Source organism: Nicotiana attenuata, unplaced genomic scaffold, assembly GCF_001879085.1.
Source record: "Nicotiana attenuata strain UT unplaced genomic scaffold, NIATTr2, whole genome shotgun sequence".
NCBI classification, from domain to species: Eukaryota; Viridiplantae; Streptophyta; class Magnoliopsida; order Solanales; family Solanaceae; genus Nicotiana; species Nicotiana attenuata.
In genome coordinates, this window is record NW_017670609.1 from 505504 (window position 1) to 527338 (window position 21835).

Genomic DNA, 21835 nt, shown 5'->3' on the forward strand with positions numbered 1-21835 from the left:
CCGCTGTACATCCATTTTTGTAGTTTGATTTTCTCAAGTATTTTATATCAATCAATTATGTTAATTTAACTATGAAAACATGTTAACTACTAATGTCACCCGGTACCAAAAGAAAAAAGGTTGAATTCCCAAATAAGAGAACTATAAAGCTGATACTAGTCTCAGTAGAGAGTAGAAATGAATTCTCTATTTGCTTCGTCATAAAATATCTAGGTAAATATATGAGATGACACAATCAAATCAAAAGCTGTGTCATGTTACGTATGTCAAACCTTAGTGGTCTCAGTAAGATTAACAGGGAAGTTGAGGAATTTCTCAAAGTAAAGAGCTTTGCTTGATTTCCGTGTATCTAGGAACTACGTGAAACACATTTCCAACTATCCTTTCTCAGCTAGGAATTATTTAGAACATAATAAAATAACAGATGGTTAGTTAAGAATCTCTTTTTGGCGAGATAGGACAAAGTACCAAAAACTGCACCAGGAAGGCATTTAAATAAAGTATCTGCTGAGGTGATAAACAAGGTTCATAGGAATGTTAAATATGAACGAGCCTCTGGATAGAAAGATTAATGCTTACAAAATTTCAGATTCTGAGCCTAGAAACAAAATTTTCAGACTGCCTAAAGTATAAACAAAATCAGGAAGTAGCAATATTTATGGTCAGTTAAATGGCTAAGAAATGGCCAAGGCAGCCTAGCATAGCTCAGTAAATGGTGTGTATAATATATATCACAAATTCATAATAATGGGGCCAATACAGGATTGAAAAAAATGACTGAGCTCACGCTGAACTTCTGCTGAGCTATGCTCACTCCGAACAAGATCTACCATTAACGGGAACAACTGAGAAATGTATCTCCTAAAAGAATCGCTTTGCCAACTGCAGAGAATGCGTAATACTGACAAAACCAAGGGAGTCCTTGCTACCAGCTCTTCCTTCTTAGCTGAACCCAAAGGAAGATTCCACAGGTATGTTGCCTTATCATCTGGTTTTCTCTTGACAGAGTTCAATCCAGCACAGTCCAAGTATACGCGTAGAATTTCTTCACATACACCCACAAGTTCCGTTTCTATATTTCTCTTTTCAACCAATGATGAATTGTTAACAAGCAGCCCATGCAAGAAGTTGAGGTAATTCTGGTAGGACTCATTTTCAAAATACACCAGCGGAGGTTCTGGTATCTCAAGGATAGAGCATGCTTTTTGCAGCTTCACTTGTACACCTTTCTCGGATTTCAATTGCTGGGCATGAGAAGTAACAGATGAATAAATACCAAGGAGGATATTGATAGTATCAGTTGATACTGATCGCCGACACATCTTGTAGAGATCAGACGACACCTGCACATCAAAAAACAGCAGCACAATGAATAAGAAAAGCACAGCGAATTATACTGTTCTCTAATAACAGTGCATTTAACAGAACTCTTTTGTAACATTGGGAACTCTGAAAATATCTCTCCAGACAGTTCATAAATAACGAAAAGGAAGCAGGGAAATAGACCAAAGTTAATGCATGAACTATGTTTATTCCTTTTTTAAAACTTTCAATCATGATAATGTCCGACCTACTGGTGATGTATAGGTCTATGTTGGGACATAGCCAAATTATCTGTCTACTTCCTCTCGTTCTATCTTCTATGCGTGTTACTTGCTGTTTCTGTTTAATGTGATAATTCATAATCTTATCCAATCTAAATATTTCCATTTCTATCACATGATCATGTGGATAGTATAAGTTCAACATTTACTACTATATAACATTATTGGCTTCATAATAGTTCTAGAAAATTGTTTTTCCTTAAGGACTATATCCAACAAAAGCAAAAAGTAGTGCTTTTTATTTTTCTTAAATCAGGTAAGGTGAATTTTATTAACCATGCATCCAGTAGATGCATTCAAATTACAAGAATAGGGTTTAGCTCTGACAAAGTCCCAGAAAATAGAACTATTTACATTACAAACTTAACATCCAGTCTAGCTTTCGATGTGTGTTGAGTTGAGATTCTGTCAAAGCACCGCAGGTTTCATTCCTTCCAGATTGCCAAGCGATGAAGGCAGGAGTTAGTTATCTGCCATGCGCTTTTGATGGGCTTTCAAGCTTAAGATTTGTCCTATCTTTCAAGCCAGCATGCTCAAGCCGTACCATGAAGATAAGGATGATTCTAGCATGGGCCAGTCCAGCCGTGCGCCCATCACTATCACTGCCTCCACATGATAGGGACATTGAACCAATTATTGACTACCTGGCCACACAGAAAAAGGGACAAAGCCTACCACCATGTTCCTTATTCATTAGAAGGGGCGAGCACCGGAAGGGGCCATATTGATATGAAGGCTTGTGGCAATTCAAGTATAAGGTCAATGCATTCATGGAGCAAGCATTGCGCCGCGATCGTCACGAAATTAGAGGGGGGAGAATATGATAACCTGCCACATAATCACGCCGCATAGGCGCGATTCGGCATACAACAGTTCTACGCAAGAAGCTTACAGCATTTTAGCTATCTTGGTGGTCTATTCCGGAAGGATGGAGGTTCCATTTGGAAGACAAGAGTAGGTCCTTATTTGTAGATATGGAGGTCCTTATACACAATTATAAATTTATAAGCCCTACTTTATTCGACACTACCCCGAGGAGAGTTGTATAGGTATTCCATAAGGATGGAGAGGTTCTCTTTGGAAGACGGGAGTAGGTCCTTATTTGTGTGCAATTATAAACTGTATAGGCCCTACTTCATTTGCACACTACCCCTAAGAGAGTGGTATATATAGGGGGCCATTCATTCTCGTTTGTATCAAGCAATCAGGCAAGTTCTCTCTAATACAAAGCTTCCTTTGGCAATCTCTCTTGTGCTATCTAGCGCTACTAATATCAATCTGACTTAACCTTGCAAGTTGTGTGCACGTTGTTAAGTGTCTCGCTCCGTGTGCTTTGTTTAAGACCAAGGACATTACAAAAGGGACTCACTGAGAATTGTAGCAGCTTCTTACTACGACAAGGTCTCCATTCTTCTCTGTTTCAGATCCTTGGTGTTTCCAATCATCCATTTAATCAGAGCCCCAACTCAGAGGTGATACAGAAATTGTTCGTCAATAGGTGGAAAACCACAGCTGGCCTCAAGGTCACTCCTTTTGCCCATATTCTTTTCGTGTTTCCTTGCATGCAAGAAGCCATAAGAGTTAAAGCTGGAGATTGGTTTTGGAACGGTAGACATCTCTCTCTTGACTGGTGGTCCCGGAGATGGAGACTTCCTCACTGATGTCGGAACACAAATGGGTGAAAGCTTTTAGGATTCCACTGCATGGTTGGTCCTCAGATACCTTCCGCAAGATTACGCAAGATTGGTGATTATTGTGGGGGATTTGTCGGAATCGACAAAGATACAAAGAATAGGATGCATTTTTTCTGGGCTCGAAGTTGCGTTGCATGCATAAAAGAAATTATCCCCAACAAAATTGAATTGCCGCTTGGAGATCAAAAATTTGAAATCTCAATTTTAGAAGATGCCCTAGTCACCATATCTGCTGGAATAGGAACCGTTGTTCCCTGAAAAGCGAAAGAGAGAAGACCTCTGCTAGGGTTTCATCGAGCCAAACAAAGGGTCCCGTTGTCGCTTCAGTCAGGGGCCACATGGGTGAGAAATTTAATTTGAATTCAGGAGAGCAACAATTAACCAAGACAGATGAACTGCCCCCTACTAGGTTCGAATACAAGTTAATAAACCAGGGGCCATATACAAATTAATAGAAAAATATTCTATGCGGAACAATTGATCAGTGAAACAACACCAAATAGGACAACAAACAAGTATACTCAGAGAATGGCAGGGAAGGGCGGAAGACGGACCTGTATGATGCGCAACTGAGCCGCTATATGATCCTTCATTCTTGAAACAACATATCGTGCAGTATGCAGGTTGTCATCCTCTGATTCGTCATTTATTAATCCAGCCCCAGTAGAAAACTCCATATCATTATCGGACTGACTAATGGGTATCTCAATGCCGTCCATTGTTCTCAAAAGCTTAGAAAAATTGGGTAGAGTGGAATTTGAAGCTTCTTTCAGAGCTAGAAAGATAACCTTCCAGTCCCCTTCACGAAATTTGCCTCCCAAATCACCTGCCAAACGCATTAAAGAAGCTACCCCAGTGGTTGCAGGATCTTTTCCAGAACCTTTTATAAATCCTACCATTATAGACACAACACTTGGCAATTCAGACCTCACCATACCAAAGAAATTAACAAATAGATCCACCAAACATTGAGCTGCCACCACAGAAGTTTCAGAGTCCCATAAGCATCCATCCAGTGGTATATATCTGGATTTAAATGAAGACTGGTCATACTTCACTTGAGCTTCTGTGCTATCGTTTACTGGACTGAATATTGGGTAGATTACAGACTTGAAGACATTAATCCAGAATAGGCGTGGAAAGAGATGGCCATGGTCCTTCAAGATATTGAAAAGAACTTCCAATGCACTCTTTCTGATAGCTGATCGGGGATCTGAAGTCAATCTTGATAACCCTGAAACAGGATCAACAATGACTCAAAAAGTTTAACCTGGAACCCTCCAGTAATTATACACGGGGATAATTGCTACAACAGAAAAATACAACTTTTGAAATTCCTCCAGAAGTTCAAATAATTTAAAATTACATGTGCACTCCACAATTTAGATTCTGAAATTCATTTCCAGTTCACTCATAATCAAATTTCCTCTGGTCCTCCCCATTTTAAAGGTGTGAGGATTATGCAGAAAGGATGGTGAACTAATTTGACTTAAAAAAAAATTGGTCATTCCACACAAGTGTAAGAAACCCCCCGTTGCATTAGCCACTTGTCACTGCATGATACAACTAGGCAGGTTCACCAATAAGAATTGTTTAATGTTCCAGCAAGGCAGAAATAGGGAAAAAGAAAAGCAACAAGACACCTGTGAGCAGAGGCTCCCAGAAAGACATATAATCATCTTTATCTGTGAAGAACATCCCATCTGAAGCCTCATCTTCGACCACTGGAATAGATGAATCATTATTGTTGTTTTTCTCGTTGCTAACAAGGCCCCCTTCTGCAAGTTTGACAGCACAGAAACGGAGAAAAGCAATAGCATTGAGGCTAACATCACTGTTGAATCTGCTGTTTGTGAAGGTGATGAGGCATCTAACACAATCAGTAAAAGTCAATGTTTCAGTCTCAGTAATATAACGAAAATATTCCCGTACAATCTTTTCCATGGTTTCAAAGGCCAGCAACACAATATTCTTCCTTTCATCTGCAGCAGCAGCTGTAAAAACCTGCAAAGGTGCATATAAAGACCTATCATATCCCAGGTTCCATTTCTATACCACTTATTAAAGACTTAACAAAAAGACAAAAACTGTCATACAGTAAAATATTAGTAGCTAAATCACATAAATAACTAAGCGCATCAAAGAGGATATATCTCACATGAAACTCAGTTAGGAAGACAAGTAGATTCCTGGAAAAGAAAGCTCACACCATAAAAGGGACAGAGGGAATAGAATGCTAATAAGCAAGAGAGCAATAGAAATAGATACTGAAAGACGCTAACAATCATTTATGTACTAGATGATACCTGATAAGGATAAAGCAAAACTCTATAAAAAGTTGAACTAAAGATGTGATAATTACCATAAAAACACTCTTCCACCCAGATTTTACATTATTGACACGACTCAGAACCATTTGGGAAATACAACGAACTATCAACTCCCTGATTTCAGCAGAATTGCTTTTCTGCATAACAATAACAAATGGTCTCAAAAATTCATTCTGAAAGTTGTAATTCGCCAGTTCCTCTCGTTCTAAAAATTTCATAGCAAGTTGTCGCAATGAATCCATGACAAAAATTGCAACTGAAAGATTTTCTGACAAACCAACAGCCACAAAGAACTCCGAAAGAACACTCCATATGTGGGACCACACTAATCTGATACGGTTCATGTTATAGTGCCTGCATAATCAAGATCATACTTTCATCATATTCACTTTATAAAAGTTTCTTTGTGAGGTAAAAATTGATGAGTTCAAGGACGGAATCTTACGCAACTTCAACAATTTTTGTAAGGCTAAATACACGGGGATCTGTTGGAGACTGTAGTTCTGACATCGAAACTTTGCAAAGGGCCTTGACAAAAGCAACTATTGCTTCACTGTTCAGCCTTTGGCTATGAGCAAATATGTGATTTAGTTCAAAGTTGCCGATCTGATCAAGTAAGTTTAAGTTTGAAATGAAGTTATTTATCTGTTCTGGAGTCACCAATACTGGAGAGTTAGCTCCAACAGTTGCGCTGTCATATGAACCCCCTCGAACAACAGCAGCAACAGTTGGATTTTGGAGTGTCCCTTTTTTCTTCAGTGATGGAAATCCAGCTGACTTCAATGTCTTTTCCTCAGATTCAGAGTTCGAGGTAGTAAAAAAAGAGGAATCAGATGGTGCACCCTCCCCCAGCAGCTGCAGATGCTCAAATCGAGACAGACAAGTCAAAAAATGCTCCCAAGCTTCATGAAGATGATTCCCATCTTCAATGGCAATCGACATTATTGTCTGCATGCAATTAGAAGGATGTTATTCTGCATGAGTTTCAAATTAGTAGAACTGTTGATGGAATTATATTATTTTTTTTGGATAAGGTAAAGGTTTCATTAAATAAAGTACCAAGATGGTACACAAAATTACATGAAAGAAGGCTCCAACATAGCCAGTTACAATAACTTCCCAAGCATCTCAATAAAGTCCAAAATTGATCTACATCTCCAAAATACTAGTCTTACACCAGAAATAGAAATTATGTAGACATTTATTCTTAATTCTAGAAATATGTCTTCTTTGCCCTTCAAAGCATCTCTTGTATCTTTCCAGCCATAAAGTCCAAAAGATGCATAAAGGAATTGTCCTCCAAAATTAGTAGAACTTTTGATGGAATTGAAAGTGACTTGTACAATTGAGGAATAGTTTCTTGCTTTTGGTCTTTTATAGTGCATAGACAAGGTTCTTGTTTGTATCGAAAATGATGTGTAGTTTGTAGAGCTTACTCTCAACCTTTTGGTGCACTTGTTGTATACAGAAATTTTTCCCATATTAATATAATTATTTTACTTCATAGAAAAAGAAGGTATGTGGCGTGCGTGTATTATTATGTAGGGTTACTCTTCATTTGTTGCAAGTTTGCTACCGTCTGAGCATAAGATGGTAAACTGACATGACAGAAATTGAGGGAGATGGAAATTACTTTCATTGCATCAACATTTTTTTGTTTCATATCTGCAGCACAATGAAGATAAGTGAACTTTGCCATAGATGTGACAAAAGCATCTCTCTGCGTCTGCATACCCATCACAGCTGTAATGTGCACAGCATGCCTGAACCCCAGCAAACATTGAGAAGTGGCATTCTTATCATCACTCTGGTCTAGGGTGACACTGAAAGCAGCAAGCATGGGACCCCAGCAGACTTCTACCATAAATCTCAATATAGCTGGATCTGCAATGACATAATAGATAGACCTGCAACAGGACATAATATAATTTTATCCGTTCTTTTCCATCCGAACAAGAAAATCCATGATAAGAAGACATATGAGGCCAGCTTGAGAAAACTAAATCATATGTATGGGGACTATAAGGCACACAATCCTTTCAATAGTCCGTATATGTGATAGTTTCGCAATTCTACAGACTGCAGCGACTCATCGAAATAAAATATCAATCCGTACGCAGATGATAAAGAAAGAGTCAGATTCCTATCGTCTGACAATTGGTACATATGCAGCCAGAAAGTAGTTTCAAAAGTCAACATGTGGAATTAAATCTTACTCCGATTTTCCAGATTTTGCTTTAAACTGCTCTTGAATATGCCTCACAAGAACCCCATTGGCACCCAGTGGTTGTTCTTCTCTCTGTTTCCATACTAGATTCAGTATACCATCCAAACCCAAAAGCTTATTAAGACTGTTACCCTGCTTGTTTTGCGGCACAGAAGAATCTGCATTCATCTTTATCTCATTTTTCACTATTTGGTCATAGAGAGCACCCAAATAATCTTCAGGTAAGTCCTTCCCATCGTCAATCCCTCGATTGTTCCGGATGAAATCAGCTTTTGTCATCTAAATGGAGAAATACAACAGTTAATTCCGAAGAAAATCAATCACATTAATTTACAAGTAACATCTACATGTGTAACTAAGTTAAGATGACCAAGTGCATAGACTAAATGTAAAAGACTAAAACAGACAAAAAAGATACTCTCCAACCCAGTAACTATGTGCTCTCAAAGTCTCAAATACTGGAAAATGAAGATGTTGCCTCCCCCATAATTGGTTGCAGCACTATTGGTAACCCATATCAGTCAATATCAAAAACAATTGGTAACTCATATCCGTTACTTGTACACTATCCGTGACTTGTACACTATCCTTTCATGCAAAACTCAAGATCGCCGTTGAATTTCCTAATACAAGATAATTAATTATAAGCTAACAGAATGATATTTAACATTCACTGGGAAGCTCTATCTGGTTTGACATAACTTTTCTTAATATTCCCTTTGATAAGGGACATCATTCTTGTTAATATTATATAAAAATCACAAATACGGAAAACTTTTTAGAAGTCTTCATTTCTAAATTCATATTCACAAACAGAATCTATTACATGTAGAATTCCAACTTTTATACGTTGTAAAGAAATAACTTTAGTTTTGTAGTAAAGGTTCAACTAAAAATATTGTTAATTAAGGTAGTAGCAAATTCATCCAAATATAGCTTTACAAGGTTTTAAATCCTTATAGTCCATACACATTGACACAATTTGACCTTTTGAGCTTATTTTAGCTAAGCATCACTATCCTTGAACGTTCTACGCCATCTTCCTTATACTATGGATCTTTTTCATAAGTAAATAATTTTAATACTAATGGGAAAATCTCCCGTATACTAGCAGCATACAAAAAAGTAGAGAATCTACAACATAATATGATTCTCTAAGAATGAAACTCAATCTTCTATTGGTGCATTTAAAAGAAACTAGGAAGGAGAGGCTATTCCTCAAATGCACATAGTTGTTTTCTGTCCTATCAAAAGCTCTCTTATTTCTTTCCTTCCATCGGTCCAACACATAAGTGCTAGTGGGGCAACATTCCCGACTCTTCAAGTTCTGTTTCTCCTTCTGAATTTCCCACTGGCCAGTGCCTCCTCCATTGTGCCCGACATTGCCTACTGCATCCCAAACCATCTCAAAACACAAGCAAGTTGTCACCTAATGATGTAGGAGGAGGTGGTCCACATCTTCACCTAGACATTTGCACTTGAAGCACCCGTTGGCATATGTTATCCTCTTTTACTCAAATTCTCAGCTGTCAATATAGCTATGAATTCATATGCACAAAATCACTAACCATCTTATTTCGGGGGTTTTATTTTATATTACTCCATTATTTTTCATTCACTAGAATTCTTATTATATACTTTAATGCCGAGTAAAAACTCATAAGGAAGGACAAGAGGCTTGAAAAGCCCTTTTATCTATTGGGATTCGCCATTAGCGTGTTGCATGTTATGTACTATTTAACCTATTCCTAGAATGTCAAATTTGCATAGTCTATTGATCTTTCACTACATTAAGCTGACAGCAGGGTAAATTGGCTAAGTTGTTTTTGTTTTCTTTATAATCGTGGTGTCTGGGCCAGCTTGCGTGCACCTCTATGGAGCACCTGCTACCTCCAACTAGTACAAGTAACGGATAACTCTGTCCACGAAGGCTTGGAAATGGGAAGAAATCGCCTAGTGATTTTGCCTCCAAAATTGGCTAAGTTGTTAATACCAAAGAATGGAATGAGTGAGTGAATGAATGAATGACAGACACCCCAGATTGAAAGCTATTGAGATGTGCATGTGGCACCTTCAATCAACCATTACACAATTCTCCTAAAATCAATAATGAATGTGATAAGCTCAAAAAAGTTCAAGGTGTATATATAGCCAACTCTCAAGCACATTATGTCTTTTATTCAATATTGGTTTTGAGCTCTTCTCATAGTCATAAGTCACAACTCTTATACTCTAATCCTTGTCCACTATGGCCACTAATAATATTATTGGAAACTTATATACTGGACATATTTTTCTTTCTTATTGTCATCCTCAAGAAAACATAGACAAATTCAATACCAACCACTCGAATAAGAATATATTTGTTCAAGGACAATATTTTGCAATGACTACAGTACTAACTTTGAGCTCTGGCCCATTGCAAAAGAACTAAAGTTTAATAAGTTGTATTTTATGAACTAATCTATGTGATCGGGTGACACAGGTTCAACAAGCCAGTAAGCTAGTCATTTGGTTGGGTAGTGAGGAGATTTAGTAGGCGTTTCGACATAAAAATTGTGATTTATGAAAAAAGTAATTTTTGGAGTTGAAAAAAGATTTGGAACTTGAAATTGTGTTTGGACATGAAAATATTGCAGTTTTGTGAGGAAAAATGAAATTTTACATGAAAAAGTGGTAAAACCCTCTTTTTCAAATTTGGAAACCCATCTTCAAATTTTTTTTCAAAATTCAATCCAACGTATAACCAAACAAGTTTTGGTAAAAAAAAAAGAATCGAAAAAAGGAAAAATTCTGTATGGACAAACAGGTCCTTAATCTCTGCACACAATTCCACATTAACTGATACAATATTTGGTTGCTACTTTTTCTTTCCATAAATAATACTTGCATAAGTTGTGCTGAAAAGCTATTATTATTTCACGTGGAAAAGAGTGTGAAGTAAGAATGTGGCCATCGGTAATACATGAATATAAGCACTAAATTACAAAACTAACCCTCATAATAGTAGAAAACTTTTATTTTGTTGAAAAAGTAAAACTCATATTTTAAATTATAGATTGTGTACTAATTTGTAATATAACAAACTAACCAGGAATTTGTAAACATCTAACCAGGAATAAACCCCATATTACAATCCCTGTATTATTTTAACTTTTTTTGGTAATTAAATTTTCCCAAATTTTCGATCCATGCATTATTAATTCATGTAACTTGTTTCAAACCAAACCGCCCCTAAGGGTAGAAATGAATGAAAGTAGCAGACAATAATGGGAGAATTTAAGAAAACATGCACTGGATCATACTAGGAGAAAAACACTTCAGAGAGATTCCCAGGGTACCTTATCTTTCACCATGCTATTATGTGCATCTGTATTGAGCATTATCACAGAGTAAGCAAGCACATAAGCTGTTTCTGCACTGGTAAAAGAGTTTGGGTTGCATTTACAATAGCGCTCCGCAAACTTCTCCATTATACGGTCAATCTTCTGAGCTTCACCAGGTAATCTAAACCCTCTAAGGAAATATCTGATTGATTCACCAAAGTCCATACCTTCAAAATTAAAAGAATCGACATATGCATGCATAACTTTCAGAGGAAACTCCTCTCTTTCACCCAAATAATCACCAATAATGGATGGATTTAATCCGGTCGTGTTCTTCAGAAAAGAGGCTACATCTTCTGGGGAATTGCCAAGCTTTTTGGTGCTCATTAAAAAATCAATCCCCTTTGAAGGCTTTCTGTTGAACAGGGAAACACCTTTCTGCATTTGATTCATTAGAGTTGTCAGTACTTAACCATACCTCAAGTACCATGAAGTGAATGAAAGCAGAGAATGAAGATAGTGGAATGTGCAAACAAAGATGATAAACCTGTATTTCTAATTTATAAGCACGGCGCTGCTCCAAGGCAGCAGCACCAGAAAATTCAGAATTTGCTTCCGGATGCAGCTCGTAGTCAATAATATTTCCCTCTTCACTAACACTGGTAGCGGCTTCTGGCACTTCATGATCGGACACCTTATCTAGATTGGGCTCCCCTACCTTCAGTTGTTGGTCCATCCACGTCCCCATTGACTTTATAATTGTAACTAAGCATTTCACTGATTCAGAACGAAATGTAATATCTTGGACTGGAGACAATGTAGTAGTGGAACCAGGAGGTGGACCAAGAGCAGTTTTAAGAAGACCATTAACAGTCCTGCAAATATCTGATGGAATTAAAGCTGTTTTAATTCAATTTAGATGAAAATAACATAAGAATTCAGTGACAGGAAACATATATGAATAACAGTATAATACAACAGCAAAAAAGCATGTGCATTGCTGCAAAAGAGAGCCAAGCAAGGATAAGGAGGTCGGCTACCTGTCTCATTAAAAGCGACTGTTTGAATAGTTACGTTTACAAGCTCTTGGCATACAGCAGTATCACAATACTTTGTTCAAAATCGCCAATGAGCTAAGGACACAACCTTACTCTTGATCTTAAGGTTGAGTTCATATTTGTTATCGAACTATGGGAGAATAAGATATTCATCCTATAGCTGATATCCGACACGGAAAATATGAGAGAGATGTATTGATGATTTGATAAAGAAATGCCTATTTATACACTATATTCTCAACATATATAACTGCTAATTTTTTTTAAAGAAAAATAATCTTTTTTTTATGTAACCGAGAAATCCCTAGAAACCAGTGGCAAACGGTTCAAAACTCAATAGATAACCTTTCTCGACTTAAATACCAGAGTTTTCTATGCAGCAGGGTTCGAACCCATGATGTCTGCCTAACACACATCACGCATTGCACTCTTACCACAAGATCAAAGCCCTGGGGACAAATTAAAAAGAGAGTAACTTTATAGTTTATTTTAGGCGCAATCGCCTAATATGTACTTTCAATTAGTAAGGTTTTCTTAATTGTAACAGCTTATAGGTGTTAAGCTTTCAGGCAGCAAAGGGACACATAAGCCTCAATTTTCAATAGAACCTCAGATTTCCAGATAGAAGCAGCAGAAGGAAAACTCCTTAGAGATTGTGAACAACACAGATAAGAGAGAGGAAATGCAAGTGAAAATGCCCGACGATTCTAGATTCCAATATTATTGATAGAAGCTCAGATAATGGAGAGAAATTCTTTCCAACACAGCACAAGATGATTCCCCATATGCTATTTGCTGATAATATTGTCCTAATTGACTAAACCAACGAGGGTGTCAACCCAAAGCTTGAACTATGGAGAAGCACTCTAGAGAGTAAGAGTTTTAGGATAAGCAGAAGTAAGACCGAATATATGCATTGCAAGTTTAGCTAGCATAAGAAATGCGAAATTCAGGTGAGATTAGAAGGGATTGTGGTATCTAAATGTAAATTCAGATATTTAGGCTCGTTGGTCAAAGAGAATGAATGATATGTGAAGATGATACAAAAATAATCAAAATTAGATGGTTGAAATGAAGAAGTGCTATCGATGCATTATGTTATAGAAGGACGCCCACCAAAGTGAAAGGTGGGTTCTATAAAACATATACAAGACCAGTAACGTTATATGAGAGTGAAAAGTCGGATGCTACAGTCCAACACATCCACAAGATGAGTGTTGCAGAGATGAAGATGCTAAAATGCATGTGTATCAATACAAGATTAGACAAGATTACAATTGTTCGCATTTGCTGGAAGGTGCAAGTAGCACACATTGAGCAAAAAATGAGAGGAAGTCCTCTAAATGGTTTTGTCATGTTTTGCATCGACCTCCAGATGCACCGGTCTCCTTAGGTGCAAAACCATGGTGAATGAAGGCACCTAGAGGCTAGAGCACACGCCACAATGGAAGGAAAAGATCTATAAAGCCGATACCACTTAGGTAGAATATGTTTTACTCGTATTAGTATATTTAATTCAAATGGTATGCTTTGTATGAGTTTTTTAGCTCTATTAGAGATTATTATGCTAGTAGGAAATATAGAGAACTTCTAGTACTCTATATTTTGCATAATGTTGGCATGAGATTATGCAAGGACATTTTGGACTCATATAGAAGCATAAGAATAAATGTTAATTGGTAATTGATATGTAATTTGGACTTTATCATGCATAGACACTCTACATTCATACAGAAATATTCGAGTAAACATTACTTGGTGCATATCTCTTTTGTATGCGAAAGTGCATTTGTATTTGCTTTGACTTGTTTAATTGAAAAGGCATGCTTATCACCTTCCTCTTTGATTGAGCACCTTACTACTGATATTTGTTGTTCTTTGACTGTTTCTTGACTATTTCTCTGTTATTGTGTATGCCTATGAGCTGCAAAGGTTATATAAAGTGCGTATTTTTTTACTAAACCTCGTCACTACTTTGTTGAGGTTAGTCCTGATACTTACTGAGTATACGGGGTCGGTTGTACTCATACTACACTTCTACACCTTGTGTGCAAATTTTGGAGTTGAGCTGTTGTGGAAGTCGAAGGCTATCATTGAAGATGTACCAGTGTTCCTGTTACAAGCTTGAAGTTACCATTTGTTCATGGTAGTATAGGACTTATATTTCTGTTTATGTAAACTCCAAACAGATAATGTATTTTCTTCACACCAACGTTGTACTTCTTAATCTTAGCGGCTCATGATTTGTACTACCAGTTTTTGGGGATATTTGAATTAATTTTCGCATTCTTATTTTATTATGTATTTGATGATCTTCCGCCCGAGCTGTGTTATATGTTGGTTGGCTTACCTAGCGAGTCGGGTTAGGTGCCATCATGAGTTGGTGGGATTTTGGATCGTAACACTACAGTGTTATTAAAGGCGCGCTTAAGCCCTGAAAGTGAGGCTCAAAACATGTTGAGCGCTTCGCCTTGCTTAGCGGACACTTCAGTATTGTCATCAAGGCTCTACGACATACTTTTCCTTGCCAATGAGCGTAATCCTGAATAGGCGATACTAAACAATTGATATTTTACTTTATCATAAATTTTCTTCAATTTCTTTGTTCATATATTTGGTATGCATGCCTATAGATATTAGTCTTTGACTACACATATATATTTGTAGTTTTCTTCATTTGCGCCTTTCTTCATTAAAGTCCACGCTTTACTTGTGCTTCGCGCTTAAAGCCCCAACAGACCTTAAAGGTTTTTTGCGCTTTTCCCGGGACACACATGGAGGTGCATGACAAGGTTTCGGGCAGTGGGTACCCAGAGGTGGGTACACAATGAAAAGGAGTCTCCTTGGCACGTGGAGGTGCGTGACAGGGCGCTTCGCTTCGCTCAAGTTGCACTTCCGTGTGTGTACCAAGGCACTAAAGTGTGCACTTATTTTGTTATCTTAAATTGGGCATTATTAAACAACAATAGTAATCGACAAACAAGTGTATTAATTACTAAGGAAAATATGAGTGAATTTATTAACTTTTTTCCTTGAATTACATATATATTTATTTCTTTCCTTCATTGCGCCTTTTTTTGCCGCCTTTGACAACATTGACGGCAAGGGAGTTTATCACTTGTATGTTGCGGGTGATTGCACAACAACTAGTCTCTCGCCTAAAGCTCTGATACCAAAGCTTCTTTGGTTTTTGCCTCCATGAAGTTTCCTGGACTATTGCCAACTCCACTTTCTCCTCCGCAATCTAACTATCTCCCCTATCTACTCTCTAATTCCTCCAAGATAGGCATTAGCAATCCTATTCCCAAAGTCCATCACTCTAAGCCATGTGACCTCGGATATGAGAGGTGCATGCCCCCTTCGCCTTTGCCTCCTGTTACAGCCAACACTATCGGCAAATAGTCTGAGGTTAATATGGGAAGTGTGTTTTTATCATATCCACCACACAAACTAAATGAAGTTATTATTACTAGTATACATAAGAACAACAAGATTCTGAGATGAATTATTTCTTGGAAACTAAATAAACTTGGGACAAGTCTAGACCGAGTCGAAAACTATTAGACTTGGAGATCAAGTTGTATCTCAGACTTGGATTTTTGGTTCATACCTAACAACAAAGAGAAACATTCTACTATAACCTTTTTCAGTTAAAGAATCCATCATATACTCTAAAGTCCAACCAAAAACATAATAAAACTCAAGGACCTCGACTCTGGATTTTTACTGTGAACATCAAAATCAACTAAGAAGCTTGAAAAATGAATGCAACATCAGAATAAATCTCAACAATCAACTAAGAAGCTTGTAAAATGAATGCAGCAGTGTCTACGACTGATGAAACAAACCATTACATAATATAATCCAAATACGCCATTAGTGAAATATATGATTGTTCTTCTTCAAAGTTTACTTGGTCACATACTAGAGGACATAAATTACAGTCATAGCAAAAAGTAGAGCAACTAAAAAAAGTACCTTTCAAAAATGTTGGGAGCATCGACATCACAATCATAATTGACAAAGACATCAATGATAATCTGAGGATCCTTTGATACCTCCTCCAGCAAACTCAAAACAGTCATCTTCTGCAAGAAACTAGGCTGAAGCACATTCTCCAGCACACGTAAGATGAGCATGGGGAAAAAGATTCCAATTTCCGATTTCAACCCAGATCTATATTTTGATAATAAGTTCTTGAATATTGAACAAAGAAGTTGAAAGATCGTCATCACAGATAATGCACTGTTCTTCAACAATGACAAGCATAAAAATTGCTTGATAACATTGAGAAACCTGTATTCAGAGGACAATGTTAAGCCAGAAATATACCAGATACATCAACCTTTTTTCGGAAAATGCAGATACTCTAACATATTATTATCTTGAGTTCTTTAGAACCCAGTTGAGACAAATGACTTCTACACAAAGCTCGACTTTGCTACATTAAGAATAAAGAAGGGCGGACTTTCTTTATCAATCAAGTTGAATGTTGTAGGATAAAATCTACAATCAAGAATAAATCTAAAAGAAATTTTAGCTTAAATCACTTTTCCAGCTACAGCAAACTCAGTTACATCAGGATTTACTTTCGTATTCTTGTTTCAGTACGAGTTTCAATATCTTAAGTGTTGTGAGAAACCTTTTTTTTTTTTTTGGGAAACTCTCTTACATCAACTTCAGTATTAGACGCAAGACCCGTTACAAGGATTTGTAGTCCAACTTTTACCAGGAATGATAATCTAAGACTTGCTATCCTACAAATGTTAATCTGTCAGTCAAGTTTTTACCATCTTTTCCTTCTGTCTAAAACCTCTGCCAGTAACTAAGGAATCTTCTGGAGCAGAATGTCAAAAGAAGTGGGGGTTGTAACATGAACCAAGCCGCAAGCATGATAATATGGTCAAGATTCGAACTCTAAAACCAAGAAGAAGTTGGAGTTTAGAAGTCATACAGGGTGCGTACATGTGACAGAAGTCAGAAGGTTCACCCGAGACGTAGCGGATCCGCTTCTCATGCATGGAATGCCCCATTTGGGGTTAGATTTCTAAGGACCTTAAAATTAAAATAAACTTTAGTAAAGGACCAAGGCAGACGAGTACTGTAGTTAAATTTGGATGAGAATAGCACTATGTGTAACCAAAAATGGGTTTCACTGGAAAAATAGCTGAGTGGACAAATTCGAAGCATCAACTACGACCCAAAAAAGTTGAGACCAATGTCTTTCAATTTGAAGGCAATGTGAGAACCACAATCGTTAGTCATCACCAACGTACGAAAAGACACTAGAATAGAGGAAGAAGACGACAACCAACTGCCAATGGCATAGGACGACCCATTTGTACGTTTGCAATACAAATATGAACACAGATGGGCCATACAACGTAGGCCTGGAGCGGACTTAATGTAAGTGGGGGAAGCAAGGTCCATTATGAAAAAGGGGAAGGTCCTTGATCCTCATAGTGGCACATCAAGGATTATCACTAAAGGAATTCAAAATATATAGAAGTATTACAAAAGAACAAGCCAAGGGGATTCAACTTATACTATATATACAGTGTTTTTTCCGGCGAAGGAGGTTCTGATGAAACCCCTTACGCCCCCAGCTCCCCCGCTGCTCGTCAAGCCTAGCTCTAATTGAACGCATGGCAAGGTTAGTGTTGTCAAGGACTCGCTTGATGCCAGCTTAACTCTTGAAGACTGAAGCTAAGCATAGATAAGTCGCGTGCTTCACCTAGAGACTTATCCTAAGGCATGCGTCAAATCGTCCACATACTCTATCTTGAAAAGGGTTGACTCTAACAATTAAGATAACTTGCAAAGCGTAAGAGATGAGAAACAGAAAAGTCAAAATTTAGTATAAGATAATCATTCGCTAAATTTTGAATTAGAAACTTAAATTTGTATCTTTGCATCTGAATTACAAATTTAAAATGGTTTGGAACTCGATAAACATGATTTGTACTTCGTATATTTCACTTAACAACAAATACTATTGCTATGCCTCAATCTCAAATCATATATTTCACTTGATTGAAGGTTTTTCAATTTCTTTGTTCATATAATTGTTGTTTGTATTAAAAATATTTTTTATTGCATCACATTTACCCCTTTTTCATTATTTTTGACTTTTTCTAAATTAGGATTATCTGTGCCTTTCTGTAGTTAAATATGTGCCTTAGTTATGTTTTCACTTTGGCAACACAAGAAGAGAATGATGAAGACCCCATAAGACAAGGAGAAAGTGAACTACATAATGACAGGCCACTTTTAAAAAATTCTACACGATGAACTGAAGTTAAAATGAGCCAAAGAAGTAGTTCTGACCCATCAAGACAAAAGTCTAAAAGTGGAACTTAAAGCAAGTGAACCAGAATGAGATACCCGGAGGCCATTTGCACTTCTGTGCTGCCAAGTTTCGAGGTTCAGAAAACCAGAGATGTAAAACAAGGAAACAAATGAACAAAAAGAAGAATTTCCTTCAAAGGTAAGTCACAACACAAGAACCCTGTAGAAAACTGGTCGTTGCCTCGACCGAGGCCATATTCGAAGACGGAGAGCGAAGTAGATCTGAGGGAGAGATTGACTTCAAGTCAATATGAGTGAGACAACCATATCACTTGACTAAGCTTGAAGACCTCGAAATGAGCTCAAAAGACAGTCTAGTTGGAGCTCCAATTTAAACAGAAACAACCAGAAAAAGCGTCAAAGCGAACATAAATCAACTCGAAATGACATGTAGTGAAAAGATACGAGAACCCAAGCTTCAAAGTTTACACCACAACTTCATGCAATCACGATAAGCTTGGTATCTGGTGGAATAGCCGAGATGCATAATGGTCAAATACTACAAATAATCTGTTTCTACGACACTTGTAGCTCCGTGAGCTCTCCCACTGACACGTGTAGCTTCGTGAGCTCTCCCACCTAGTTCCTATGGATCAATGGTACAACCTTTTTTCTGTCATCTTTTCATCCTTTATGTGAGAACTAACTACATTCTACACCACCAAAGATTTCTTTAAGGGCAGGCGAACTATCATATCAATCTATGTAATGTCTGTATATCAGGGGAAGCTAGACATTTATTTAAACCATCACATCTTGCAAGCAAAACTAATCTAAAAGTTCCAATTAGAAAGATCTATTGTCGAACTAGTGACAGAAGATGTAATTTCCCGGCCATATTAGTTGAACGAGTAGACCTGAGTAACAAACAAAAAGAAATAGACTGCAAGAAATCAGCAGAACACAGTAACAGAATGACATAAACCTCTCATTTGAGCGCCAAATTGGACCAGCATTATCCATTATAACCTTTAGGAGCTCCAACGATAATACTTTCCCCCTTAACAAAATATTGTCATCTGCATGCTCCTGTGATGAAAATTTCATAGACAACTTGCATAAATTCTTGAAGAGCATGAAACCGTCCTCTCTAATTTTACTGTAACCACTCAGATCAGCTCCCTCACTAAGTTCCCCATCGGTGGGCTCACCCTTCTTTTTTTCACCCTTGTCATTCTCCAACTGCAAACACAATTTCGATTCAGCAAGGCCTTCCTTGGACTTGGCATCCACAATCTCATTGAGAAAGTTCTGGGCGAACTGTATAGAGCTGCCCTCATTCAAATTCCTATCCGTGAACTCCAACAGTTCAGCCACGGAGACGGTCTTGAATTCCACCATCATGGAGTTCTCCTCCACCCTGGTGAAAACAATCATCATCATCTGAGCAAGGACGGACTTGGCGCAGATCTGATTGGTGCCATTCATGCCCCCGAGATAGACATTGTAACAGGACCTAACAACGTGGACAAGGCAATCACCTCTGACAAGCACGTAGGGAGATCGAACGACGGAGAGCAAGACCCTGAGAAGGGCAAGCTCGATTCCTTCGTCCCCAAGAGCGCCGCATTTGCAGACGGAATCTATAAGGCGGAAAATGAGGGAGGGAGGACTTGGGTTAGGGCTGGGGGTATCGATCTCGCATCGGATCAAGCCCAAGGAGAATAACCTGAAGGCGCAATCTAGGGCGGGTTCGACAACTTTGGGAGATGCAGAGTCGAGAGCCATGATGAGGGGTTGCAAGACGAAATCAGCATCGGAAGGAGAGAGGCCATAGAGAGGGGTGCAGGAAGCTGGATCTACAGGGTCGTCAACAACGGAATCAAGCTTGTCGAGAGCGGACTTGCAGGCGGCGACGAGCTGCGAGTGTTTCCTCCAGGCGACGTTCTTGATGATCTTATCAAGGGACGGACCCAGTACCCAGCCACAGCGCGAAGGCCCGCCTAGCGTTTGAGAAGCCGACATTTTGACTCACTTCTTCATCGGTATGTGAACTTTGCTATCCAGCAATGGCGACTAATTCTGGTGGGGTTGGGATATATCATAAGAAGGATGGCTTTCCGCGTACGAGGGAGTAATGCTCCTACAACTTCGACGCCTGGAACCGACACATGCCTTCACAATCTGAATACACTTCTTTTCCGGTTAACTTACACCGACAACTCAAGTTAAATCCTTAAGTATTCTTGTGGACAAAAAACATACTCAAAAGTTTTCAAAATTAACCAATTTAATCCTTCTGTCACTCATTCTTTCAAGACTAACGAATCTATGTATCTTAATGTCAATTAAGTTTTTTACCCTTTGTAGTGCATTCCATGTTGGATAAAATTATGATTACAATTAACTTTTTATATTTTATTATTTTTAAAAATTATTACAACTAACTATTAGACAATTTGAGATTTAATTCTTGGCTTTATATAATACATCATTTTTATTGAGAAACAAATGTCTTCACAATTTGAAATTTTGCGGTGCCATAATGGTGATTCAAAAGGTTGGAGATGTGAATGGAGGCGGTGAGTGATCATAGAAAATTTTTATCATATGTATATCGTCCGAGATAAACTTAAAAATTTGAAATTGTTATTTCGTCAAATGAGTTAGCATCTCTATTGTAGCATTGTTGGATATAAAGCTTTTTTATTTTTGTCTTTTTTAGATGTAATAATTTGTAGTGAGTTTAAGTTTGGTAGTTTAAAATGTGTGACTTCCATTCCGTGAGCATATAAATTGAAGTCAAATAGCTCGTTATTAATCTTCTATTTGGCTTTGTTTTTTGTGTGTGCAAAATATAGCATATTATATTAAATGCATGAACATACGTACAAGGAATAGTATACAACAGATGTGTAGTGGTGGTAAAGCTACTAGCACTGAGAGAAACATGGAGAGGACTGGGGGGAAAAGTCATTATAGAATGGGGGTGCGAGCATAGAGTTCCTAGAGACAAAGCTGATGATGGTTAGTACATTAAAGTCGAGTATAGTGAAATAACGGACAACTACATATCTAATACGAAATGTCCTTGTATGTAACGATCCGGCCAGTTATTTTGAGTAATTCAGCCACGTTTCTCTATTTGTTGCCTCCTCTATGTTTAATTATGGTTATGTGACTTGCTGGGGTAGTTGGTTTATTTTCGGGTGAGTTTCGGAGTGAATTGAGACACTTAGTCCTAAAGTTGAAAGCTTAGGTCGAAAGAGTTGACTGGAGTTTGACTTTTGAGTAGACGACTCCAGAAT

At 37.8% G+C, this 21835-nt stretch overlaps 1 protein-coding gene across 1 annotated transcript; it reads right to left on the reverse strand.

Annotated features, from left to right (window-relative positions):
• Nucleotides 1-531: 531 nt before the first annotated feature.
• Nucleotides 532-20718, reverse strand: LOC109241496 (brefeldin A-inhibited guanine nucleotide-exchange protein 1). The gene is made up of 11 exons (XM_019408235.1): nucleotides 19513-20718; nucleotides 16218-16535; nucleotides 11729-12056; nucleotides 11197-11619; nucleotides 7845-8134; nucleotides 7262-7535; nucleotides 6074-6576; nucleotides 5661-5982; nucleotides 4942-5302; nucleotides 3853-4532; nucleotides 532-1343 (listed from the first exon to the last, which is right to left on the reverse strand). Exons 1-11 carry the CDS (start codon nucleotides 20550-20552, stop codon nucleotides 732-734), a joined length of 5151 nt encoding a protein of 1716 aa, XP_019263780.1. The 5' UTR covers nucleotides 20553-20718; the 3' UTR covers nucleotides 532-731.
• Between the last annotated feature and the right edge of the window lie 1117 nt (nucleotides 20719-21835).

Bases quoted from the DNA above. Each gene is read 5' to 3' on its own strand.
- LOC109241496 (XM_019408235.1), bottom strand. From the start codon at position 20,552: ATGTCGGCTTCTCAAACGCTAGGCGGGCCTTCGCGCTGTGGCTGGGTA. The intron at 16,536-19,512 runs GTTTATGTCATT...CTCTGAATACAG, and splicing joins ATTTGGCGCTCAAATGAGAG to GTTTCTCAATGTTATCAAGC. The intron at 11,620-11,728 runs GTTTATCATCTT...AATCAAATGCAG, and splicing joins CTTATAAATTAGAAATACAG to AAAGGTGTTTCCCTGTTCAA.